General features: G+C 42.1%; 2 protein-coding genes across 7 annotated transcripts in view; both read right to left on the reverse strand.

The window, feature by feature from the left end:
• Gtf3c3 (general transcription factor IIIC subunit 3) overlaps nucleotides 1–9853 on the reverse strand; it is a 61616-nt gene extending 51763 nt beyond the window's left edge. For 3 of the 4 annotated variants that reach the window (XM_063267350.1, XM_039083807.2, XM_008767115.4), the window contains exons 1-4: nucleotides 9644–9853; nucleotides 8620–8731; nucleotides 5375–5562; nucleotides 406–529 (exon numbers count right to left, since the gene is read on the reverse strand). In XM_063267350.1, the coding sequence (XP_063123420.1) occupies nucleotides 406–529; nucleotides 5375–5562; nucleotides 8620–8731; nucleotides 9644–9745 (526 nt within the window). In that variant the 5' untranslated portion in view covers nucleotides 9746–9853. 4 annotated transcript variants of the gene reach the window in all.
• Nucleotides 9854–12871: 3018 nt separating this feature from the next.
• C9h2orf66 (similar to human chromosome 2 open reading frame 66) lies at nucleotides 12872–16588 on the reverse strand. 3 transcript variants are annotated; one of them, XM_063268122.1, is made up of 3 exons: nucleotides 16341–16588; nucleotides 15119–15306; nucleotides 12872–13892 (listed from the first exon to the last, which is right to left on the reverse strand). In XM_063268122.1, exons 1-2 carry the CDS (start codon nucleotides 16527–16529, stop codon nucleotides 15127–15129), a joined length of 369 nt encoding a protein of 122 aa, XP_063124192.1. In that variant the 5' UTR covers nucleotides 16530–16588; the 3' UTR covers nucleotides 12872–13892; nucleotides 15119–15126. The 3 variants fall into 3 exon arrangements, 1 of the variants encoding a protein (XP_063124192.1); XR_010054984.1 differs by lacking the exons at nucleotides 15119–15306; nucleotides 16341–16588 and adding an exon at nucleotides 14029–14177; XR_005489144.2 differs by lacking the exons at nucleotides 15119–15306; nucleotides 16341–16588 and adding an exon at nucleotides 14051–14173.
• Between the last annotated feature and the right edge of the window lie 10311 nt (nucleotides 16589–26899).

The following is a 26899-nucleotide window of genomic DNA, read 5'->3' on the forward strand; positions in this document are numbered from 1 at the left end:
CAAAAACAAAATGAGCAGGGCCCAAGACATAACCCAGCTGGCAGAGCCCTTGCTCAGAGTGGAGAAAGGTGTAGTTCAATCCACAACACAACTGAGATAGATGGATGGATGGATGAGCTGGCTGACTTAAGGAGATTAATGCTAGAAATGTCTAAAACTCCTAAACTGAGAAGTTGAACGGGCAGAGATGGGCCAGGAAGAATTCAAAGGGTAGTACTGATTTTCACTGAATCACACCCTGTGGTTTTTCATCCTCTATCCACGTGTACAGTGGCAGGTTACTAGTACCATAGTCACCTCTAACTTCTGAATGTATTTTATAAATAGAACAATCAAATGTGTCCCCATATTAAATGTCAACCATTTAATATCATTAGCATCAATAAAGTCCCCCTTGGAACACACCTTGTCTTATGATTTCCATGCACATCAATATGGCTTCTTCATGTTCTCCTCGAGCAAAGCGAATATTGGCTTCACCCATGAGACCTCTCAGGGCTCTGGGGAGTTTACTCCGAGGCCTCTTCTCCTGTCCAGAAGGAAAACAATATGAAGAATAAGACAGAATAAAGCTCAGATTTCAACTCCAAAACCACTCATATACAATATAACAGAGACTTCTCGCTAAACCTTCTTAATCTTCTAAACTCAGAACTAGGTACTCTCAGTAGTTATAATTCAAATGCTTTAATAGTTAAGTCTAATTACACAAAGCAAGCTAAAATTCAAATGCAGGAAATGTTCTCCAAGAAGGAACACCAAAGAAAGTAAAGTGAAAACAAGCTGGGCATGGTGGTGCACACCTTTAATCCCAGCACTCAGGAGGCAGAGGCAAGTAGGTAGATCTCAGTGAGCTCAAGGACAGCTTGGTCTACAGAGTCCAGGATCAGGATAGCCAGGGTTGTTACACAGAAAATCCGTATAGATAGATAGATAGATAGATAGATAGAAAGAAAGAAAGAGTGAGAGAGAAAGAAAGAGAGAGAGAGAGAGAAAGAAAGAAAGAGAGAAAGAAAGAAAGAGAAAGAAAGAAAGAAAGAAAGAAAGAAAGAAAGAAAGAGAGAGAGAAAGAAAGAGAGAGAAAGAAAGAAAGAAAGAGAAAGAAAGAAAGAAAGAAAGAAAAAGAAAGAAAAGAAAGAAAGAAAAAGAAAGAAAAGAAAAAGAAAGAAAGAAAGAAGAAAGAAAGAAAGAAGAAAGAAAGAAAGAGAAAGAAAGAAAAAAGAAAGAAAGGAAAGAAAGAAAGAAAGAAGAAAGAAAAAGAAAGAAAGAAAGAAAAGAAAGAAAAGAAAGAAAGGAAGAAAAAGAAAGAAAGAAGAAGGAAAAGGAGGAGGAGAAGGAAAAGGAAGGAGAAGGAGAAAAGGAAAAGGAGGAGGAAGAGAGGGAAGGAAGGAAGGAAGGAAGGAAGGAAGGAAGGAAGGAAAGAAGGAAGGAAAACCAACCTTCCTCCAATTGTTTAAAGTTCAAAGTATAATTAAATACACACTGTCAAATGGTCAAGAATTAGTAAACAGGTAATCAGCACAACCGTGTTACGCAACAAGATGGACTACATTACATTACATACCAGGACACTTACTAGAAAGTTCTTCTTTGAAATTCATCAGAATAAACTTGGTTAAAAAAACAACAACAACAACGAACCCTCTTGAGTTACACAAAGGATTTTTTAATGGCAAAGCTACAGAACATTTTGACACATGAACAATTAAGTCTTACATAAAATTTTCCAAAAGGAAGAATAAGAAATGAATGACAATTCACAACAGCCTCAAAGAAAAGAAAATTTCTAGAAATACACCTAAGGTAGTAAAAGACCTCTTCAATAAAGCTTTAAATCTCCGAAGAAACTCAGGAAGACTCATGGATTGACAGAGCGTTGTAAAAATATGACCACTCTACCAAAGGCACTTTACAGATTTAATGCAACTGCAATCAAAATAGCCAAAACAGCCTTCACTGAAATAGAAAAAAGAAAAGCATTATAAAACCCACAAAATACTGCAGATAGCCAGAGCAAAAAGAACAATGCTACAGGGCTTACCATTCTAGATTTCAAGAGGTATTGCAGAGTTATAATAATAAAGACAGCAAGACACTGACACAAAACAGACACGTGGACCAACGAAACAAAACAGATGGCCCAAACATGAGTAAAGAGAACCATAGCTACTGATACTTAACAAAGATGCCAAAAACATACACTGAAGAAAAAAAAAATCTTTAACAAAAGATGCTGAGAAAACTATCTTTTCATCATATAGAAGAAAAAATTAAATCTACTACCCATCCAAAAGTTAACTCCAAATGGATCGAAGGCCTCAATGTGAAACAACCTAACACTGAAAATCCTAGAAAACACAGGCAGTGCCTACAAAGTGCAGGAAAGGACTTCCTGCACGGGGCTCCATTTTCCAAGGAATTAAGGCCAACAATTAATAAGTGAGACCTCAAAAACTGAAAAGCTTTTGTATAGGAAACAATCAGTCAAATGAAAAGGATCCAACAGAGTGGAAGAGACTCTGACACTATGCATCGGACAAAGGATTAATGTCCAGAATATATAAAGCTCAAAAAGCAGTCAAGAAAACAAATGACTCAGTTTAAAAAATGGGTTTAAAATCTGAAAAGAGAGTTCTCAAAATAAATGAGTGGCTAAGAAATATCAAGAAGTGTTCATCATCCTTACCAATTAGAGAAGTGCAAATTAAGATAACTTTGAGATTTCAGCTTATCTAATCAAAGTGGTAAAGATCAACAAAACAACAGGTAACAAATGTTGACAAGGAGAGGGGAGGAGTGGAGGCAAGGGCTTTCACTGTTGGTAGGACTGCAAACTGGTCCAATCACTCTGGAAATCAGTGTGGAGAATCCTCAAAAAGCTAAAAACAAACCTAGCACATAGCTCAGCTATGTCACTCCTTAGCATATGCCCAAAGAGCATTCCACTCCACAGAGAACCCCTCAGCCATGCTAACTGTTCAATCACAGTAGGCAGAGAGCAATATAAATATCCTTGAATGGATGAATTAATAATCAAAAGGTGGCATATATGTACTATAGAATACTATTCAACTGTAAACAAAAAGGAAATTGTGACATATGCAGGCAAATGAATAAAACTAGAAAATATTGTATTGAGGTAACCCAGACCCCAAAAGACAAACATCACATGTTCCTTCCTATTTATCCAAATCTTTAGACTATAGAATCTGGTGTAACTGCAAGGACAGAAGGGTCACCTGGCAGGAGAAGAGGGGTGACATATAGAGACAGGAATAACAGGACAAGGTGCTATGAAAGGGGAACAAAAAAAGGACTTCCATGGGCAAGGACAGGCAGTGAAAAGATGTTTGCAGAAACCATGGGAATCACAGTAGTTTGTTTTCTCAAAACATACAGATGAGTGTATGAGAGAGAGAGAGAGAGAGAGAGAGAGAGAGAGAGAGAGAGAGAGAGAGTGTGTGTGTGTGTGTGTGTGTGTGTGTGTGTGTGTGTGTGTGTTTAATGATGTTATATCTCTAGGGGTGATGTTTCCCCCCACAACTGATAGTCTAACAAAAACTCCAATGTCAGGCATAGGAAGCATCCTTTCAAGTTGTTGGTCAATGGAATAAAAAAGACTCCCAGCCCCCACGAAACAATATAGGCTATTGCCATGACCCCTGGCTGCCTACTAGAAGTTAAAGGTGAGACTCTCTTGCTGAAGACAAAACACTTCAGACAGAGGGTGGAGAAAAAGAGATAGCACTGCCCTGGAAGACTCCTCCATCATTATGAGAGGACCCTCATAATATGAGAGAACTAGCTCTCATAATATCCAAAGTTTTCTCCTTTATCAAAGGAGAAAAGCAGTCAACACTCTTACTCAGCTGTAAAGCCTAGAAACCACAAACATGACCAAAACAGCAAGACACCTAAAAATGCAATAATGGCACCTATATATACTGGGTGCAAGCAACAGCCACTCTGACTTACTGCACTCACCAAGAGGGAATGCATGCCTGGTGCTGTAAACGTGGTCAACTTCTCATAGCTGGTGAAACCCTAGAACCTAGAGAAGCAGCACTGTAACATCTGTGCTCTAATACTCGTCCTCATGCCCACAGCTAAGCACAGCTCTCACCCCTCGGCTTCTTCTTGCAGCAGAGGACAATTACACAAAGTCGCAATGCAGAGGACAGCGGACAGCTGACAATACAACTCCAATATTTAAGGCTCAGAGAACACTGCAGACATGGGTTGGAGACTGAGAACCAGAACCTCTGCTGAGACAGTGTCTTCCTTATATGAAAGTGAAAATGTACCATGAAATCTCAACAGTATAGTTGCCTAAGTAATACCTAAACATGCCAGTGTGGGTGGGGAACTCTCACAGGGCCCAGCCCAGCCCTAGATGAAGATGTACAGCAATCAATGTTGGTGAAAGAGAATCAGATTAGAAACCCTAATAGGTTACCAATCCCAAGCAACCAGCCCTAAAACCATACATATGAACAGCATTAAATGAACTCAGCTCGTTGTATTTATTTATTTACTCTCCCTCCTCCTCTATCTCACATGCACACATATAATAATAATAATAATTAAGAGACTATTATTGGGGTTGGGGATTTAGCTCAGTGGTAGAGCGCTTCCCTAGGAAGCGCAAGGCCCTGGGTTCGGTCCCCAGCTCCGAAAAAAAGAACCAAAAAAAAAAAAAAGAGAGAGTATTATTTTAGAGTGGAGCACAGAGATGATCGAGAGGGGTTGAAAGGAGAAGACAGGGTAGGAAATGATGTAAATACGGTACTCATGTACGTTATGTTTTATAAAAGATAAGGGAGAAAGAATATGTCTAGTGGATGTGTAGTCAGGTGTGGGGAAAAGGGGTGCCTCGGCAGGCCCATGCTGAGGCATCCCTTCTCTCTGAGGAACCAGCCACATGATGGTATAGTACAGAATAGAGTTTATTCAGGGCATGGGGAGGGGAGTTGAGGAAGTAGAGACAGAGAAAGAAAGAGAGGGAGGGTAGAGGAGTAGAGGCCAGCCATGAGCATGTGGGGGGCGGGGGGACAGGGAGAGAGGGGAAACAGAAGTAAGGGGACAGAGCAGAAGCAAGAGAGCAAGAGAGAGGGGAGGGGGCAAACAGCCCCTTTTATAGTGAGTCATGCTTACCTGGCTGTTGCCAGGTAACTGTGAGGTGGAGCCTAGACTAAATGCCAACTACGTATGAAGTAAAACTTTAATTTAAAAAGAAGAAATGAATGACACCAGTTGCCTCTTAGTTTTTGTCTTTACTGTTGAACTATTTCCCAAGTATATCTGAAAGCTTCCTTTTCAATGACTGTATCAGTTTCTTACATTTTTATAAGTAGTAAAATAATTAACAGCTTACTTTCATCATTTTCTTGGTTTCACGGTTGAGAACCATCTCCAATACAAATACATCGCCTGCGGTGGGCTGCTCTGGTGTGTCCTCCTCCTCCTCCTCCTCCTCTTCCTCCTCCTCCTCCTCTTCGGTCTCTCCGAGCATGGAAGCAAAGACTTTGTGAACTGACTTACTCACCCCATCTGACGTTTCTCCTAAGGAAACATACAGTGAGGTTTGGGGGAAAATCAGTAAAACAACTTAAAAAGAAAATGCTAGTAAATGGAGTACAAATTCCTTACCACAGCAACAGACTTGAAAGTAAATTGCAAATGTCCACTCAAAATAACAAAGAGAAAAGAAGGCAGCTGTAAAGCCATGTGCTTATTCTGCAGGAATGGCTAATTCACCCTCAGCACCACATCTAAGATATACAGGCAAAATGAGAGAAATCAAAAGCAGATACAGCAATGGGTAAAAGCAAAAAGGGAAAACTTTTTTTTTTTTCTAGTTAGTGGTATGGTGACCTCTAACTGAAACCTAAGAGATATGAAGGCTTAAAGACAGGAGGATCCTGGGAACTTGCTGATATAGCCAGTTGGTGAGTTCCAGGATCAGTGAATATGATGGTTTAAATAAGAAAAGCCTCCGTAGGCTCAAATATTTGCCACCAGGAAGTGGAACTACTTGAGAAGGATTAAGAAGTGTCACCAGGCGTGGGCTTTGAGGTTTCAAAACCCCACCCAGGCTCAGGCTCAGTGTCTGTCTTCCCCCTATCTCTTCTCCCCTCCCTCCCCCTCTCTCTCTCTCTCTCTCTCTCTCTCTCTCTCTGTTTCTCTCTGTCTCTGTCTGTCTGTCTCTGTCTGTTTCTCTCTCTCTCTGGATGAGGATGAGGATGTAGCTCTTAGCTACTTCCCCAGCACCACGCCTAAGCTCTAAAACTGTAAAAAACAAAAGCCCCTAATTAAATGTTTTCCTCTATACAAGTTTCTTTGGTCATGGTATCTCTCCACAACAATAGAACAATAACTAAGACAGTAAGAAACCCTGTCTCAAAAAACAAGCTAGAGTGTGATAAAGGAAAATATTCAATGTCCATTTCTATACACACACACGCGCGCGCGCGCACACACACACACACACACACACACACACACACACACAGGAAATAAAATTATCATTAGTCATAGAAGACATTATCATGCCTTACCTATATTATTATCATTATATATAATCCAAAAAATTCTACATAAAAATTATCAGAATACATAGTTATCTGGCAAAGTAATTTGCTACAGGCTTTAAAATATTATATAAGTTGTAAGAAATTAAACTTAGGGCCCTGGACACACGATACTAGATAAGTACTCTACACTAAGTTATATCCTCAGCTCCCCTTTTCTTTTTGAGACAGAGTCTCACTAATTTCAAGCTGGCCTTGAACTCATTTTGTAACCCAGAATGGTCTTGAACCTGGGATCCATCTGTCACAGCCTCCCTAGTATCTGGGATCACAGAACTTTTATGTATCAGCAATAATGAACTGCAAATGACATTTAAAAAAGCTCAGCCTGTGTGGTAAGCAGAAAACGACTTTAAGAATTGGTATTTAGGGGTTGGGGATTTAGCTCAGTGGTAGAGCACTTGCCTAGCAAGCACAAGGCCCTGGGTTCAGTCCCCAGCTCCGAAGGGGGAAAAAAAAAAGAAAAAAGAATTGGTATTTAGAAACATCAAAAAAGAAAAATTCTAGAGATTTCATCTTTCCAATTTTGTAGATTTTGCCAGACATTGTTCAAAACTGACTTTTCTTCTACTCAGAGTACATGTGCTTAGACTACCAAGACGTTCTGAAGAGTTCCAGGGCAATCCTTCCTAAAAACAAGGAACATCGGACCTCTAAAGGACTGATGGGTAAGGAACAGGAACATCTCACCTCTAAAGGACTGATGGGATAATTTCAGCTAAGGCAGACAGTTCTCATGCACCAGAAATGAACTCAACCTACCCTATTTTTACCTATGAAAGGCCTACTGGGCTTAAACGTGCAGTCACCAGTGGTACTGCTGTAATAACTGAACCCCAGAGACTGTTCATTGAAAAGTTCACTTTTCCCTAGGGAAATAAGCGAAGACCTTAGAAGTCAGAACTTCTTCAGCCCCTTCCCTACCACTAAGACACTTAGCTCAGTCCTGTCTCCTTGCCTCTTCTTCCTACATGGTCTACAAACTCAGGAACAAAAGTAGAGTTCAGTTTAGCTCTCTAGCCAGGCCTCCAGACATGAAACTATATTCTAACTGACACCAGCATCTCAAGAAATATGACATGGGCAAATAGATATGTTAAGGATGAGCATTCTGATTAGAAAAGTACATAATCACTGGAAACTCATTGACATATTTATTTAGGCTGGAATTAGTTGGAATGTACCAACCAAGTATAATATCTGGATATGAAAAGCTAAGAGCTGTGTTCTGGTTTTATTTGTGTTGGTTTGCTGTGATAAAACAGTAACCAAAACCAAACTACGAAACAAAAGGCAAATTTGGGTTAAAGGTTACAGTCCATCAGTCAGGAAAGCCAGGAAAGCCAGGGCAGGAGCTCAAGGCAGGAGCTGGAGGTGGGAACTGGAGCAGAGACTAAGGAGGAACAGTGCTCACTGGCTTGGCTTCCAAAGCTTGCTAAGACTGCTTTCTTAGACAACCAAGGTCCACCTGACCAGGAGTGGCCACACCCACAGTAGGTTGGACTGCTGAACCTATCCACAGCAATCAATCAAGAAAATGCCCCACAGACATGCCTACTGGCCAAGTGGTCCCTCTTCCGAGGTGCCTCTAGTGTGTCAACTCAACTAAAAGCATCAGTCTGTCTGCTAGAGTAAGGCAGTGCACCAAGAGACCTGTGACATGTGTGAAGTCCCACCCACCCAGCTAAGCTTGTACAGTAGTAAACTTGGTACTGCTTGGAAAAGTATCCCATTGAGAAGGCCAATTTAGAGACTGAAAATAAAGAGGCCCTAAACAAATGTGGGCTTCAATATAAAACATCACCATACTAGAGCTAGACCAAAACAACCATCATGCTGTGCAATGATTTTTTAAGATATAACTATTAAGCTACTATGTAGCAAACGCTGATAAACCAGGTAATAAGAATAGAATATCATTACAATAAAACACAAGCAATAAAACATAAACACAATAAAAATAAAAAGCAAAGTGTTTTTATCAAATCATTTTACTTAAGTGCTCTTAACGTTTAAAGCCAGCACATACCCTCATTGGCGTCTCTGTCCTGGGATTTGGCGGAGTCAATTCCTGATGATGATGGGACTTCGGCATCACCTGGGTTTTCTTTGGGTGACGATTTCCCTTTTTCCTGAACACTCTGTGAATGGAAATTAGTTAAACACTTCCCAAAACTGTTGGACTTAATCCTCTCAACCTTGGATAGGGCATTTGCCTTATCTTTATAAAAGTTGAACCTCCCTTCATGATATGTGGAATCTAAATTGGAATAGTTTCCAAGTGTTTTGAAGTACTTAAGTCTTTAGTTATGTAAGTCATTTGCAAATATGTATACAATAATTTTAAATATTTTAATGTCATTAAACTTTAAATAAACCAGAGGGTGCATAAAAGTCCATGAGACAAGTAAGAAACCACTAGCTAATATCAAAAGGGTCAACAGATCTTTACGTTCCCTTGGCCTTCAAACAAGTAAGAAACAATTTAAAGTTCAGAACTTTATTAAAATTTGAAAACAAAAGAAAAAGATGCCCTCGTTATGAGGCAGTTAAGTTCACTTTTATGTTAAGAAAAACATTTCACCCTGAGACTCCTCAAAAAACAGGTGCACCAGAGGTATTTGTGGTTTAGTGATGAGGCGCTTTGTTCAACAAGCTGGAGGCCCTGAGTTTTGATCCCCAAGACCACTGTACAGACGACAAAAACAAAAGGCCTGGTTCCTACAGCGTGATGCCCCACCACTGTCACAACCTAGTTTCAACAAGTTTAGAACTAGCCAGACACCCTGGGTGGCTGCAGCTTTCCTGGAGAGCATTTGGCTATCATCAACTTAAAACGTAGGAGGTCGGGGGAGGTTAGCGCCCACGGAGGCCAGCTTTCGGGTGATGAGATGTCTTTAGAGGAGCTGAGTACCGGGGTGGGAGTGAAAATCAGAGTTTCTGGGAGAGGTAGAAACTGCCGGGATTCCCGGCCCACCCTGGGCAACCCACGCCACGCCACTGTTTCGGGGGGGGGGGGGGAGATCGAGGAGCACCAGGGCCCAGCGGCTCACTTTTTTCTCCCGAGTTTTTCTCTCTTCTCTCCGCCTTTCGAACTCTTCAAAGGAGATTTTCCCTTCTAGGTAGTCGATAAGTTCCGGGCTGAACCCCGACATGTCTGCGGGGCCAACACAGCGCAGCCGGCGGGTAAAGGTGCAGCACTCTCCGGCTCTACAGGGCGCTTTGGAGATAAGGGACCGGCGTCCGCCCTAGAAACCTCCCCGGCCCGCGCTGCAGCCGCGCACTCGAGTTCCGCTGGCCGCTCTAGGCCCGGGGCCTCTTTCGGCAGGCAAGGGGAGTGTCCAAAAGCATCTTTCAGACGCTAGCCTCCCTTGGGCTACCAAAAGGAGACTTTTGATCTGGGCATGCAGCACAGTGGCAGAGCGTTTGCCTGGGTTTCTATCTCTAATGCCAATCAACTTTTATGCCCCGAACATTCAAACTCTTAAAGGAAATCAGACTCTTTACTGTATATCCACTACATACATCTTTCAAAATAATCCTTAGGAACCTATGAGAAGAAAAAGGGAGAGGTGTGGGGAGGGTAATAAACATTTGAGATAGGAAAATGGGCAACACCTGAGGTGTAAAGACTTGAGGAAGGGGTGGAAGAGAGGGGGTCAAACTAGAGGGTGGGGGAGATTTTCAACTCCTAGGAGCTACTGTGATTTGCATCTTATCTTTTATTATAACTATCTCTTTGCCCTATTCTAGAGACACTACCTATAAACATCGTAGACCTATGCTTATGTGCCATTATAAACCTGACTAACCTAATAACGCACATTCAAAACACATTTGTGAATAAAGTTGAGTGAAACTACAAGAGCTTTTGGAACTTTGGGCAAAAGAGGTGAGCTCAGCATAGTTCTGGCTTCAAAGACCGGAGCCTATCTTTGACCATTCTTTATGATAATTCAGGCAGAGCAGATCTGTAGCAGGGTTTGCAGAATCAGAGGTCAGGACCTGCAAGAGCAGGACTACCAGATGGCAGAAACCTATCTCAGATGAGAGTCACCTGAGAAAGGAGCATACACAGGCATGAAAACACAAGCAGATGGAGTGTGTTGATGTAATCCCCCAGAAACATCTATGAGGATTACTCCCCTGAAGTCTTCGGGGTGTTGGGGAACTGTGTCTAAGACTCTAGGGCTGTTTTCAGACTACTCAAAGCGGGGGTTACTACCTGGAAAGGAAAACACTCTCCTGAGACCCAAATGCTTAGGCTGGTTTCTGTTATTCTTGGCTGCTGGGAAAATGAGAGTAACACGTCAACAGTTGCAGATGCATATTAAAAGAGAAAGGGGCTTGTGAACAGGGGTGGGAGAAGGTACGTTCTGCTAAGGATCATCTCCCAGATATGGAAGGAGCTTTTGGGGGTTGGGGGGGTTGGTTTTTGGTTTCTTTCTTTCTTTTTTGTCAGAATACAGCAGAATGCCTTAAAGTTTAAGTGATTCTTCATGTTCTACTTCCTCGCAGTGATTTGTCTGTTGGTGAGTCAGACAGCCATATTACCTTGAGATGAAGCCAAATTGAAACAGCAATAATGAAAATACTAAGAAGAAACATTTTGGTCTTTCAGACTGATTTTTGAGACTCAAAATGGAAAGTCTAAGGAAGCAGAACATTGAACTTATGCCATGACAACTGAATTAAAAGAGTACAGAGAGGTGACTCCGTTCTTTCTCTTGTTAGAGAAATACACTGGAAGAGTTGTGATGCTCCTGGAGTGACCATTTTTCCATGGGCCTCTCACTCTTCTAGAAAAGCTTGTGAGTCTTTTCTCTTGAACTTCATCTTTAAACAATAAAAATCATGAAGGTAGAAGTCTCATTATAGGACAAGGAAGCATGATTTTTTTTCTTTTTTGCGATAGGCTCTCTGTCTCTCTCTGTCTCTGTCCCTCTCCCTCTCTCTCTATCACTGTCCTGGAACTTACTATGTAGACCAGGCTGGTCTTGAACTCTCAGACAATCACCTGCCTCTTCCTCTTGAGTGAAGGGTTTAATAGGTGGGCACCTGGCCTAGATTTGTTTTCTAATCACTATAATAAAGATACTATTTCCCTCGAAGGTGAAAGTTGGACTTGTTTCCCCTGGCAATTTCATAATAAGGAGAGAGTGTCCTACACCTGTGGGCCCATGTTCTCGAGTCTCCTTCAGTAAATGAAGATTGAGAACCTAACGGGACTGTGAGTCATGTTCCCTGCCACACCTGAGTCAGTGGAAAGTTGTCTCTGATCTGGGATCTCATCACCTGCTAGGACTGATGAAAATTGAGAAGGGTAGTATTTTGCAACTAGGATAAAATTCTCAATGCTCACAGAAACCCTTGGCCACACTAGATCCGGAACATAGGACAATAGGCCACATCTTGGAAATAGAATCCTCACCAAAGAGGTTCAAAGTCAGGGTGGAAAGGCTGCCAAAAACCTGTATATAGAGATGCACCAGGGGCTCTTGACAGTCTATGGCTCTTGAAGTACATTTGCTTCCATTAGAGGAAACACTTCAATTCTGGACCTCCTTCATACTTGTTCTCTTCCCTGTGGGCTTTAGAAATGTGTGTGGAGAGGTTCTGCTTAGCAAAATGATGGAGTGGAGTTGAATGAGTTTCTAACTGCAGTGTCTGAGGAACAAGTGTGCAAACAGTCACATGTTGTGAAAACAGCTTTCCCCAACTGCCAGTACCATACATTTATGAAACTAGACCAATATGAGACACACGGGGAGGAATTCTTAAGCCAAAGGGTAAATACCTCTGCCCTGTGACTTACAAGCTTGTAGCTAAAAGTATTCTGTGGGTTCACATCAGTTTCAAGGACTCTGAAATTAATGAGCACTCACCTAGATTAGAAATAATGCTGAGAAAGGAAAATCAAGCCTCTAGTTCCACTTAGGATCTCCATGGTAGTAAGGAACCTCTCACCCAGCCATTTACCTGTATAAGCTGTTATATACTTCAATTAGGAGTAACTTGTTAATAATTGCTAATATTTTTGAATGCTGGATAATAATCCTGTTAACTAAAGTCTTTTGCTTTAGTTTTTTTTTTTTTTTTAGCACTGTGTGAAGGATGGAAGATGCCCTTGAATTTAACAAGTTCTCAGTTGAACACTTGCTACGTGACAGACACTGTGTTAGGGCCTGGAGAACATCAAATGAGTCACCAAACACCAAACAGCTGTCCAGAGACAGGTACCTATGTGTCTGACGGCAAAGAAGCACACTAAGCCAGATGCAGACCTTCTCACATGAACATTTTAGTCTTCACATTCAGCATCAACCCGAGTCCATAAAAAGCTACAGCAAGCCGCTTTGACTGACAATACCGCATCAACGCTGTGCACGTTCTAGTACAATGTTTCTTGTTTGAATCACGCAGAAAATGTTGCCAAATATTCCTTATAATATAAATAGGGAAAGTAGCTATGTCAAATGAAAATATGGGAATTAGAAGGGCTCAGTCTGAGCTATGACAAAGAGAGTAGCTTTGTTGGAAGAGTTGGGGGACTCACCCTTTGCTACTGTTCCTTGTTGGGTGACTTGTATTTAAGGTAAAGTTGGTGTAAAGCTGAGACATTCAACATGGGACAGTTTTTATTATTATTATTTTTTTTTTTTACCTTTGAACAAAGCATAAAAGCATCTCCCAGATACCTTGCAGCAACCAGAATCTCTTTGTTTTCTATCTCAGCTCTACTTGGAGATCCACTGCCCTCATTCAGTACAAGCCTCGCAGGGGCGGGGTGGATTTTATGCACATGCTAAACATGGGGCTGCATCATCCTTTTAGGAAGAAAAAAGAAAAACAAATCCTGAGCCTGAATCCCTATTACATGTGATACACTGTTCAGTGAACAGGTCTGAATCCCTATTGTCACATACAATATACTATAGTAACAAGGAAACGTATCATTTTAAAATAAAAATGTTGCTTGATAATAGGCAATAAATATAAAGGACAGTCTTCAATAAAATATCTAATTAGGAAAATTATCATTTCATTTCATTTCACGGGGTATTTTTGTAACTCCTTCAAATACAACCTCCCACTCCATAGTTAAAGTCATAAAAGAGGAAAATACTGAAATATGCATGTCGGTATCATATGTTCCAAAGGCCCAGCTGTTTACATGTAAGATCCGGAGATGAAGACCGAATACGTATAAACTGACTAATGTGGAAGGAAAAGCACACGCAAGGCTTCAGCAGTAGTCGAATTTTCTATTGGAAAGCTCTTCTGCTGCTTTAACATGGTCTCCTGGAAAAAAAAAAAAAAAAAAAAAAAACCAAGAGAGAGTTGTAGTGCGGGACAATAAAGAGCATTTGAGAACACAAAGACACACCCCCCCCCCCAGGAAAAAAACAAAAACACCAGAAGAGCTGAAGAGCTCTACCTCTACCCTCTCCACTGTTTACATTGCAAAGTTGAGTACTTCCTGAATGCGTTGTCTCCTGCCCTTAGACTATTCCTTGTGCAAGTATTTATCTTGTTTCTCTGAGGTTTCCTTTGAGCCACAAACCGGGAGTGAAACTGTGATGCAGCTGCATCCCACTGAGCATGCGTAACAGCGCTCTTTGTCTTGAGTCGGACCCCTGAACCTCTGCATGAAAAACAGTCAGGGGAAGCTCCCGGTGTCCCTGTTCTATTTTATTTTCTCACTTTAGAGCAGCATTCAAGCGCATATTCCCCATGATACATTCCGCCTTTTTAGAACAATCATCGTTTTCTGCCATCACATTTAAGAAAACGAATAATGGAAAGCTGTTCACAAATGCAGTACAGAACAATGGACGCTAGCTACCTCACAAGAAATCCATGTGTCCTTGAAAGAATAGGAAGCGAACGATTATGATTATGATCCCATTGCCTTTATTGTTCAGCTAAACAAGACAGAAACAAGATGTTTTGAATATAACCTGCCTGCTGCTTCTAAAACCATACCTATTTATTTCATAAAAATGCAAAAAAATGAAATTTAAATCTTAACTATAAATGCATTTTAAGTGTTTCCCTATAAGGAAAATGCCATCTTTGCTAATATTGTAACTTGTTTCTCTAGGTGAGAAAGTTCAAGATGAAAAACATGCACAACCCCTTTCCCCCCAAAACAGCTAGAAGTCATTTAATTTTCCCATTTATTTTAAATTTCTTTACATATAATTTTCCATATAACTTACCTATATGACCAGGTCTGGAAAAATATATAAATAAGAGTATGTGGTATTTCATTAATTAAAAAAAAAATCCCCCTAAGAGTGACAATTTTATGATTTTAATGTACTTCTCTCTAGAAAGTAATTCTTCAATACCATTACTATCATTTTTTTAAAGCCAGACTATGAAATGCCTGAGCCAAATCTAAATTTTTAACAGTAACAAGTATAATCAAAACTGAGGACTTAATTCTAAGAAATCTTTTCAAAATCTCTATTGCATGAGCTGCGTGCTTGGCCAGATTCTGGGACTGAAGGAACAGCATTCACCTGGGCTTTCAGCCTTTGCGGGAATTGGGGAGGGAGTTTTTCTGCTCTTCGTAGTCTGCAAATGCAGAAGCGATATGTTCTGACTCGAAAGAGAGAGGTCTGGGGTCCTCATTCACGAAGAAGGTATTTGGAAGGTTCCCAAGATCAAGTCCTCTGCGCTTAAAGTAGGCCTGGAGGCTTCTGAAAAACTAGAGACAATGAAACTGCTCAACGCCTTATGTAAACGAAGAATTCAAATGCTTGGAGCCAGTCTGCATTTCCCTTCCTTTCCTCTTCCTGTGACTTAAAGGCTAAACCGAGGAGCAGAAAGTTGACACTCTAGACTGGCCCATTTCTTCCCGACTCTGCCTGCTTTCTGACATTTTGGTTCTCACCAGACAATTCAGCCCTTTGGGTGGCAACCCAGGGGAAGTATGAATTATTAAGTCGCACTTCAGGCAGAGACCCACAGTCAACCATGCCCGAGCGCCACGGTGAGAGATGAAACAAACTCCAGAGCAATCAGCTCCATTTCCCCTCTGTTCTGCCTCAGTTTCCACAGCCTTCAGCAAATGAGCAGGTGGAAGCTGTGCAGAGTGCCAACCACTTGATTGCTTTAAGCCTGCATTGGTCTAGCCCACATTACTTTCTTTAGAAAAGTACATTTGAATAGGCATGTCAACATTTTTGTTTTAAAAGAGCATTTTACTTATCTGTCGACATCTCTTTGCTTAAAACTGGTAACTGTGCAAGGTTAACTCCAGCTTCTGCAAATAAATAGTGCAAATGCTGTCATGGGATAATCTGTTTAACAGATGCTTACAAAGGGTGGCTCCCTCCTTACCCTCAGCCCTTTCCCTTCTCTCCATCTCTTCCTCTCCTCCTCCTCTTTTTTCTGGAGGTCCAAACCCAGGTCCCTCTGCATGTTAGGCAAGCTCTATAATCCAGCTAAGTCCCAATATCATTTTCATGTTGTATGTGTATTGAAAACCAATGCTCTAACCTTACAAATGCAATCTGATATACATACATACATATATATATATATATTCACTTCTAAAATAAGCATGTTTCTCCACATAGTCACAGATGTAAGCTGGCTAGAGAAATATTAGTGCCAGCTCCCAGGAGAGCAAACCTAGCCCTGTCCTGTAAGAAGCTCCCCAACCCGTGGTTGCCTCCGTACAGTTCTTGAGCGGCACCAGCTGCGCCCCTCAGCCAGTGCTCCCCGGCGTGTTCTTACCAGTTCTCGGTTCCTGGGGTTGCTCAGTGGCTTCCATGTGTCCTCGCTTCCCAGTGTGGCTCCATGAACATGGCTGGTCAGTACAAGGGTGGCCAGGAGCAGCAGGAGGTGTGCTTTGGACATAATTGGTGCTGTATAAAAGGGGGAACAATGACCACCAAGACAGTCTGAGAGAAGAGAAAGAAACATGGATCCAGGAAGATAATAAAATAGAAATAGTATATTGGTTCACCTAAATTTTATAACCATTTTTTTTAGGTTTGTGTGCGAATGAGGCTCTCTGAATCTAATGGATTAGTTTAAAGCATTAGTTTAAAGGATGGCAACCCTAAACTATGCCGAGCAAAACAACTGTGATGATGCCTAGAGAGTCATTTGCATCTTTGAAAAAAGATACACTTCGTAGTCTCCAAAATAATGCAAGCTTTAAAATAAAAACAAAATCTTAAATAACTCGTGTCTCAAGTCAGCAGGCTTTATATATATATATATATATATATATATATATATATATATATATATATGAATGAAATGGCAGAGAAATGCATCAGCTGGGATTATACCTCTGTGGTAGGGTGGCTGTTTGGCATTCACAAAGCCCTGGCTTCAATCCCTGGTACTACAGAAAGGGAGAAAGAAAGGCAGATACAGAAAGAAGGGAAGAGAAGAAAGAGGGGAAGAAGGAAAGGAGAAAGAAAGAAGGGAGAGAGAAGAGGAGGAGGAAGAGAAGTAGGAAGAGGGGGGAAAAAGAAGAGGAGAAAGAGGGGGAAAAAGAAGAGGAGAAAGAGGGGGGAAAAGAAGAGGAGAAAGAAAAGAAGAGGAGGAAGACTAAGAATTTAAAACAGAAAGAATACTTAAGAGTCCCTTAAACTGAGAAGTGTTCCCAACACACACAGATACATATCTCAGACAGACAGACACATCCCACAACAGAGTAACTAGAGATTATTTTCCAACTCCAGTTGTGACACGGAAACTGAAACACAGAAAAAGTAATAAAGCTTACCAGGAGTTTGCCTGGCCCTGCCTACGCTCTGCCAAGGACTCTCGGGTTCTTATAGCCAGTGGACGAGCTGCTAGAGGGAGTCACTGACGTGAGCAGAGGCAGTTCAGAAATAATGATTCCGTTTTCATCCATGGCACAAAGACCCTTGAGAAGCAGATCTCGCCGCATCTTCAAGGATAGCCTATTTATCTTTTAAGTGCGCCGGCTGCTTTGTGAACCACTGGCCATATTATGTGAGTTTTAAAAACACAAGAGCCACTTCCATACAGAAAAGTGGCTTCTCTGTTTCTCATGTTTAGGCTGGGAACATGATGATGATGATCTCACCTACCAAGATGTACTTCGAAAAATATTAGTTTTAAAATTAACAGCATTTCTTGAACAAGAATCTCTATTGCAAAAGATAAAATTGCTCCTTATGACCTACACATGGTATCTCTTCTTAGAAATAGCGGCATGGTTTACCACAATAGCCCATTCGAAAATGAAGCAAACCAGATAGCACAGACTTCACAGGAAAATGAAAAATGACTATACCTGCAGCATCCCCTTGCTAAGTAAGTGCCACCAGGAGAAAATGGTAAGGTGGAGAAACTCGGCTCGATGGCTCGTGAATTTGCTTTGGTTCTAATGATTCAGAATGAAATTCAAGATTAGCTCATGGTTGCGAGGCCGGTGACCTGAACTGTAAAGTAGAACCAGTGGTTGTCATGGCAGTGCACACCTGTAACCTCAGTACTCAGGAGGTAGAGAGAGCACGGCCGGCCACTGAGGGACAGCCTAGGCTACAGTTTGAATTTGAGACCAGCCTTGGAAACATGAGACCCTATCTTAAACAAGCAAAAACCTGGCTTTTACTTTGTCACCTTGACCATGGACGACTAAAAATGACTTCTTTTGTTCAATCAGCAAATGTCTTTTTATCTTTTCTCTTTCTTTTTATCTTCCTAAAAACAGAATCCCACTATGTAACCCAGGCTAGCCTTAAACTTTCTGCTTCAGTCTGGTGGGGTCAGTAACTACAGTGCACCCCCACAGCTGGGTCAATCTTCCTGAGTTCTGACTAGGTGTGAGGCAGTGCACTAAACTTCGAGGGTAAAATGGTAAAGCCCCTGCCCCCAAAGACCAAAGATGGACAGAAGACAGCATTTATCCCACTGTTATTCTGTACGCTGTTTAGTGGTGACTGACAGTTGAATCCAGGACCTATACCATAGCAGGCAAACACCCTACCACTGAGCTACATGTCCAGTCCCTGATATTTTTGAGACAAAGCCAAGCTGTCCTTGAACTGGGGATCCTTTTGCCTCAGCCTCTGGAGGTCTGGGATTGCAGATTTATAGCACAACACCCAGGCGATGATGAGAATTTCCACAGAGAGAAAGTGTAGAATTGGGGATGTGATTCATTCTCAGGGGTCAGGGAAGGCTTGTATGAAGGTGACCTTATATCAGTCAATTGATTATGGGTTACCTAGGCAACTTCGGGGAAGGCAGAGGAAGCAGCTGTCAAGAAAGCTGAGGCTCTGTGCTGAGGGGAAGGTAACAGGCAGCTGAAAATAACTTAGCAGGCCAGAGAGAGAGGAAATGGGTACCTGGATAGGGATGGGGTGGGAGAGGCAGTCTGAGCATACAGTTACTACTTCAAGAAATGTTAAGTGACTGAGAGTTTTAGACATCCAAATAACTTAATTAGACTTGACTTTTTTTTTTTTTTAAAAAAGGCATCTAGCTGCAGAGGGAAGAGAGGTTTGTGACGTCAGCTAAGTGTCTACAGTAGTTTACACAGAAAACGGTGTGTAGAAGTAGCATGAACGGACTCAGGGATGGTGGATCTGAGTGGTGTTTGAGAGGTGACAGTGTGAGAGAACAAGGCTAATGGAAAGGGGGGTCCCAAACCAATCCTGGGATGTGTGGATTGGGCAGCTGTGTGCTTATGGTGCCATTTCCGGAGACACCAGTAACTTGCATGAAGGAGTGAAGTCAGGAGTCCCAAGTTGAGTTGAGGAGATCTCGAGATCTAACCACAAGTAACAGCAGGTGAATGGATGTGCAGATCTGGAGCCCAGAGCGTGTGATGAGTCACAAAAGGAAATGAAAGTGACGTCTAGTGTAGAAATTGATCAGACTGCCACAGAAGTTCAGGAAAGGAGACGACTAAGGGGCCTAGAACATGAGTTTGAGAGTATGTGACATTACCTCATACAGGGTTTTCAGAGACCTCGGAGAGCAGGAAGCGGGGAAGCAGGAGCGGGGAAGCAGGAGCGGGGAAGCAGGAGCGGGGCGTCTCAGAAAGGGACTTGCTGGGGAAAGAGCACTGAAAAGGTCTGTGGATATCAGAGTTGCACTGGTAGGTGAGGTGGGAGACTAGAAGGGAATGGGTCTGGGAGAAGAAAATGCATCAAGGACATACGCTCTTGGGCTAAGAGAAAGGAGTAAATATGGGGAAAGTGGAGACCAGGGGAGGTGCTGACTGACAGTTCGGTTTGCACAGATTCACTGCGTATCCCAGGTTGGATTTGAACTCCAAATCCTCCTACCTCTCAAGAGATGAGATTATCATTCTTAGTTTTAATATGAGATTTTAGTAGAGAATGTTTAAGTGTCAGTGGTTTGGGGAGTAAATGAATATCCCAACATGTTTTCATGTTGGAATTGCAGGATTTGAACTAAAGCTCCTAGTGACACAGAAGACCCAGATTGTTCATGAATTTATAGATTATTTAAAGCATTAAAAAAAATCGGAGATTAACATTCTCCGGTTTTACAAGGGCACAGTTTCCATTACTTGAACGTCTCAAAATCTGAATAAATTTATTAAATGTCATAATTCTGTTAAATTTCTCTATCATTAATTAAGGCAAAGCAAGAACAATAAAAAGAACAGTTCCATGAAATTGGGCAGAGATTTCCCCTGCAAACAGTAAAGTAAAATTAGCTAGAGATAGCCCAAACTAGAGAGCTCCATCAGGTCACTCCTCTCAGAGCTCAGGAAATCCCACAGAAGAGGGGAAAGAATTGTAGGAGACAGAGGGTGGAAGACAGCAAGAAAACATGACCTACTTCTTCCTCACACCCTCTGGCCCTTTAAAGTTTCTAATCCTTGTTTTGGTTTCTGGTCCTGCTCTGTAGCTCAGGTTCTAAGACCGTATTCTGCTTCAGCCTCCAGAAGAGCTGGAGTGACAGGTTACCACACCTGGTGTCTCTCTTAACTTTTTAAGTACCATTGATGATGACATTTTTTCTGAATATATGACTACTGGACATTTTAAAATTATTTAGATGATGGAGAGGGAGAGAGATTGAGAGAGAGAGAGAGAGAGAGAGAGAGAGAGAGAGAGAGAGAGAGAGATTTCAACATTGCTTCTAGTTTAAATGATTCCACTTGTCTTATCATTAAAAAGAGTGTTTGTAAAAGTAGCATTTGGGACACTATGGGCAAAAGGCACTTTTCCACTCAGATGTATGTGAATGCAATTCTTTGATGATATTTCTTAAATATTGAAAAAATAGTGTACTCAACCCAGCTGCACAAACTCAAAAGAAATCCAATAACTGTTGGTTTGAATTTTGAACATAATTATTTGATAAATTTGAACATGACAAGGTAAGAGTGAAGGAAAGAATGCTAAGGACAACATTAAAGAAGACAGACAGGAATTCTGAAATGATCTATGTTAGACATGAAGGTTGACATTGACTCTCAATTCTACACTGGAGAAATATACCTCTGAGTATGTTTGTGTGGAATTATTCAGATCAGGCTGAGGTAGGATGACTGACCCACCAGAAATGTGGACAATACCAGGCCCATGGACTGGGATTTCAAGCTGAAGCAAAAGGAGGAGGCTGACTGGGTACCGACAATTGTCACCATCTGCCTCCTGACTGTGGTTGCAATGTAAACAGCGTTTTCACGTTCCCATTGCCATGACTTCCTTGACACAATAGTTACCCTCAAACTGTGAGTCAGGTTAAGCCCTTTCACACTCCAGTTGCTTTTGTATTTCATCTCATATGTGCGTGATATAAAAATATATACACATAATTTTTAAGGCAGCGTATCCCAGAATAGCCTCAAACTCCTCATTTCATTGAGAGGAACCTTGAACTCCTGATCCTCTTGCCTCTACCTGACATGCACTAAGATTGTTGATATAAGCCACCCGCCCAGTTTATGTAGTACTAGAGATTGAACCTAAAACCTGGAATACTCTGGACAAATGTTCTACCAGCTGAGGTAAAAAAAACAAAAAACAAAAAACCTGCTCATCTATATAATTATTTTTAGTTCTACCTTGTCTCTGTCAGAAGTGGAAAAGGTGCTGACCCAGCAATTTAATTGTCATGAACAGGGACACAGAGTTGAATCTCTGGTTTGAGTAAGGGAAAGAAAAACTGTTGACTTCAGTGCTTCCTTGGTGAGGGTGAAGACTTTGAAAATAAGAGTAAGTTTGTTCATGGCTAATCAAGTAAGCAAACCGTCTTCCACTCATGGTGATAGCTGGTTCTCATGTGGTAGTGGGGGAGATTTCACTGAGGACGGAATAAAGATAAGAAAGAAAAAGAGAGATATGATGCCTACAATGCACAGAACAGGAAGCGGGCAACTGTAACCGAGATGCATGGGGAAAGAGAAAGGAGATGTTTGCCTCTTCTAGTCAGGACCACAATCAATTTACAGAAGAAAGAGTTTATTTAGGCTTACGGTTTCAGAGGGCGAGTCCATGACCATCAGAGTGGGGAACATGACAGCAGGCAGGCAGGCATTGGAGCAAATGCTGAGAGCTCAGATCTAAGCATGAGTGTGAGCAAAAGAGGTACTGGAATTTTTTGTTTTAAACCTCAAAGCCCACCCCTCATGACACACCCCTTCCCAGGCCATACCTCTTAATCCTTCCCAAACAGTGCCACCAACTGGTGGCCAAGTGTTCTAGCATATGAGTGTATTAGCACATTCTCATTCACGCCATTCCCTGAGGGATGACTCTCAATACCGAGCTGAGTGATGACCTACGAACCACTGAAATTGGATTATCTCACTGGTGTTGAAGTATACAGTCAAAGATGGGTAAGAAAGCCCATTGGGTAAAGCGCTTGATGTACAAGCATAAGGACCCAAGTTCAGATCCCCAGAACCCACATAAAAAGTTGGTTATGGTCTCATGTGTCTGTAATCACAACAGTGGAGAGAGAAATGAGAATTCCGGTGCTCTCTGGCTACCCAGTCAGTATGCTCCAGGTTCAGTGAGAGACCCTGATGCTGGAGTATGTTTTAGTACTGCCAAGTATTTGCCAAGACAAGATATTCCTGCTTCACAGAAAGTCTGTTAGATGTTCTGGCCAGAAGGCCAAAGATGATGCTCCAGTGTGTTGGGAATTTGATTTGTGCATACGGAATTCACACATCTGCTGTGGGTCCCTGCCAATAGTTGTTTTTTTGACTGGTCAATAAAGAGCTGGGCAGGGAGACAGAGGTAGGACTTCGAGAATTCCTGGAGAGAAAACCCAAGAGAGGGAGAAGGAAGTCCACCATGAGAGGGGCATAGGACACACCGTTCTGTGAAGGTGCAGGAGGGTGAGAAGGCTGAAATATAGGTGCAAAGGGAAGTCAGCTCCATGGGTGGGGCTGCCCAGAATTAAACAGGGCAGCAAAGATAAAATATAGATTTAGAAAGTATTAACTCAGGAATACCGGAGGGGAGTGTGTGCTAGTCAAGGGAGGATTGGAAGTAGACACAACCCACACTTAGAGTAGGCCTTCCAACTTAGCCTGGCCTAGAAATGCCCACACAGATATGCCAAGACTTTTATTCCCATAGTGGCTCTATATCCTGACAAACTGACAACGATGGCCATCACAGTCCATTCCTTGTCAGCTTTACTTTCAAACACCACACTGTGTCCAGCATGGCTTAGTTCTAGAAACCTGAGTGGGCCAACGAGGGAATGAAGTGCAGGCACTCAGACACAGCCAGAAAAGCTGGGATCTAGTAGGCTGTGCTGACTCTGATGGAGGCCACCAACTGCAGCCCAAACCTCAGCGTGTTTATTTAGATGCCTGAATTGAGGGGGCATTTTATTGTGTAGTTGAGTAAGAAGGTGGGCTTATAGTGTATGGCCTAACAAGGAGGTAGGTTTAACTAATCCCTATACTTCTCTGGAAGGGTATAGTCTCAGACTCACCTGAGTGAGAGTGTAGACTCATCCCAGAGGAGAGTCTGAGGTTAATAGCTACCACATACACTATCAACATTGCTATGTGGACCAGAGGGAAGCTTTTCTAGCCTTTTGAGCCTCACCTGAGGAAGGCTTTCCTGTTTCCATGGGTTTGACACACAGAAGTCCTTGACCTGTGAACTATGCCAATAACACATATGCATTCAGAATTCACGAACTCCTTACACACTCACTCCGGACTTCCTCTGCTTGCTACAGAAACGAATAATTTTTAAGCCACAACCTTCCACCTGTTGTCCCCATAGGACCATGGCCAATTCACAGTGTGGAATGCACGCAGTTCAGAAGTCACTGCCATTTAGCAGTTGCAGAGAGGGCTGTCTGCCATGACACAGGAGGGGTATAAAATACACCAGCCACCTGATTGTAACACGGGCCCACCAAAGTCTGTTAAGTGACATTGGAGCTGCCCAGGACAGCCATTCTTGGCACAGCTTGCTCCCCACCCCATTTCAGGTGCAAAGTTGTTCTTTGTGTCTTTCCCCAGCATTTGGAAGCTGTTGCTATAGAAAGCATCACACCATAAAATGCCCCCAGGCCTAGGCAATCAAGAATTTTCTCTGGCCTTTTGTGAGGACTGTGGAGAGCAGCTTGAAACTGTTCCTCTATGGGCCTTTTAAACTAATTTCTGGTTTCTCACTGAAGTAAAAGGATCCCTTGTCCTTCCGATGTAAACTAAGGAGCATGGTGTCTATTGAGCATACACTCTCCTAAGCCATCTACTGCGTGGCCAGGTCACATAGCATTGTTAATTTATTCACTGTGGTGGTTTGGATATGCTTGGCCTAGGGAATGGCACTATTAGGAGGTGGGGCTTTATTGGAGTAGGTGTGGCTTTGTTGGAGGAAGTGTGTCATTGCGGGCTGGGGCTTTAAGACCCTCATCCTAGCTCCCTGGAAGCCAGTTTTCTCCTGTTTGCCTTCTAAACAAGCTATAGAACTCTCAGCACCTCCTGCACCATGCCTGCCTGGACACTGCCATTCTCCTATCTGATGATACTGGACTGAACCTCTGAGCCTGTAAGCCAGACCCAATTAAATGTTGTCTTTCTAAGAGTTGCCTTGGTCATGGTGTCTGTTCACAGAAGTAAAACCCTAACTAAAACATTTACCAACCAAGTGTAACGACCATGTTCTTTTATTTTAATCTCCACATTCAGAGTGGAGACTAAAAGAGAGGTTAAGTTTTGAGACTGGCTTCCTCACCTGTCACTTGGTGTAAGTCCAACAGTGCTTCTTTAGGCCTAGAAGAGGGTGAACCACAGATTTCAAAGGGATGAGAATACCTGAGGGATAGTTCCATGAAGGATTCTGAGATGATTCAGAACGTCAGGGGACCTGGAAGAACAGACTCAAACCTTAGATCCTGGTAATCTGGTGTAATATTTATCCTTTTAAATGTAACAAATATTATTTCAGTAAAGACACAGGAGGCATAAACTGAGGTGAAAACCTGCTAGCTCAGTGAGGTAACTTTATTTTCTTAACTATATGTAAAATACCTATTTACAAGCCCGAGTTTACAACTAATCTGCCAGCTCTTTAGACATCTTTCTGCGTCACTCTACTGAGGTAGTCTCCTTTTTCTCTTCAGCTACTCCAAATCCAAGATGGCTCCTTAAATCTCTTTCCTAGAATACCGATTTACCTATTCTGTCAGCTGCTTCTCTGTTGTTCCTGCAAACACAGAGAAATCCCTATCTCTTATCTGGTGCTCCTTCCATAAAGGCTCTTCCAAGCCAAAATAGAGAGCTCTGGAAGGCCCAATTGCTATAAAAGAAGTCTCTGGCTCCTCCCCTATACCCTTGGCAGGCTGAACAATGTCAAAGTCATGGTTGGGCAAGCTGGGTCTCCAAGCCGAGTAAGTAGGGGCCCAAACTATTTCACCTTTAGGATGGGTAGCTCAAGACCACCCAGCTGACAGAGCAAAGACCACAAGATCTTTCCCAAGCAACTTGTCTTAAACTAGGCAGGGTCTTTCCATTCTTTGGCGCTCTTAACTATGGAGGCTTCTAGAGACGTACCCAAACGACATCTCTATAGGACACACCTAATGGTATCTAAAGAACATAGCTATCTAAGCTTGTATATTTTGATAACAATTAGGTTTTCTATGTACAATAGCCAAATATCCTGCAATAATTTGGGCTTCCTACATTCTGTATTTCAAAGTATTCTGAGGTACTGGGAGGTGGGAGAGACTAAAAGAATTCCAGACATCAAACACTAATGCTTCAAATGCTACTTTCTTTATGAACAATACCTTTGTAGAGATGAGTTAATTAAGACCTAAGGAGATTACATGAGTTATATAGATGCACCATCGGTGTAATTATTTGTCCTTACAAAAGACAGAAACAGAAAGATTCCAGTCACACGGTGGAAAAAGTGATAGGAACTCAGACATTCAAAAGATTTAATGTTGGCCTTGAAGACTTGAGCGACACAGCCTACAAGCCCCAGAATGCAAGCAGCCAATGAGAAGCTCTAAAGAGCAAAGGGCAGTTATTTCTGGTCTCCAACAGAACTGTGGTTCTGTCCAGATCTCCACTTGGGCTTGCTGATAGAGAGCTCAGACTTCTCCCCTCTAGAAAGGAGAAAATAGGGCTGGAGAGATGGCTCAGCGGTTAAGAGCACCCGACTGCTCTTCCAGAGGTCCTGAGTTCAATTCCCAGCACACATGGTGGCTCACAACTATCTGTAATGAGATCTGATGCCCTCTTCTGGTGTGTCTGAAGACAGCTACAGTGTATTTATATATAATAAATGAATAAATCTTTAAAAAAAAGAAAGAAAGGAGGAAATATATATCTGTTGTTTCGAGTCATTTGGGTTTTTGTTAATGTTTGACAGCAACTGCAGGGCAAGAACACAGGGAGTGCAGAGATGGCAGGGAAGGAGGAAGACTTCGGACTCAACACTGCCCACAGCTCTACAGAGATTGAGACCCCTCAGTCCCCTTTTGGGACAAGCTGAGCTGCTTCTGTTACTCAACTTACAGTGCAAGATGGCTTTGGCTGAAAAGTCCGTCGTGAGCCTGGGCTCACGTGGGCCTGGGCAAACCTGTACTTTCTAAAGAGATATTTTTAAATTACCAAAAGATGAGGGAAGGGTCCACATCAGGCTACTAAATTGCATCAGACCTCATCCGTGAGTCAGAATTCTGTAATGGGCCATATATTTTAATCCACTTGTAGAGATATTTAAGTATTTGAAAAAAAATACCATCTTAAAATTAGAACCCCAAATTTCCAAGTACATATTTTATAAAGAGAGTCATTTCAGAGAAGAAAAAAATGAGGACAAGTTCAGACA

This window comes from Rattus norvegicus, chromosome 9, assembly GCF_036323735.1.
Source record: "Rattus norvegicus strain BN/NHsdMcwi chromosome 9, GRCr8, whole genome shotgun sequence".
Taxonomy (NCBI): Eukaryota; Metazoa; Chordata; class Mammalia; order Rodentia; family Muridae; genus Rattus; species Rattus norvegicus.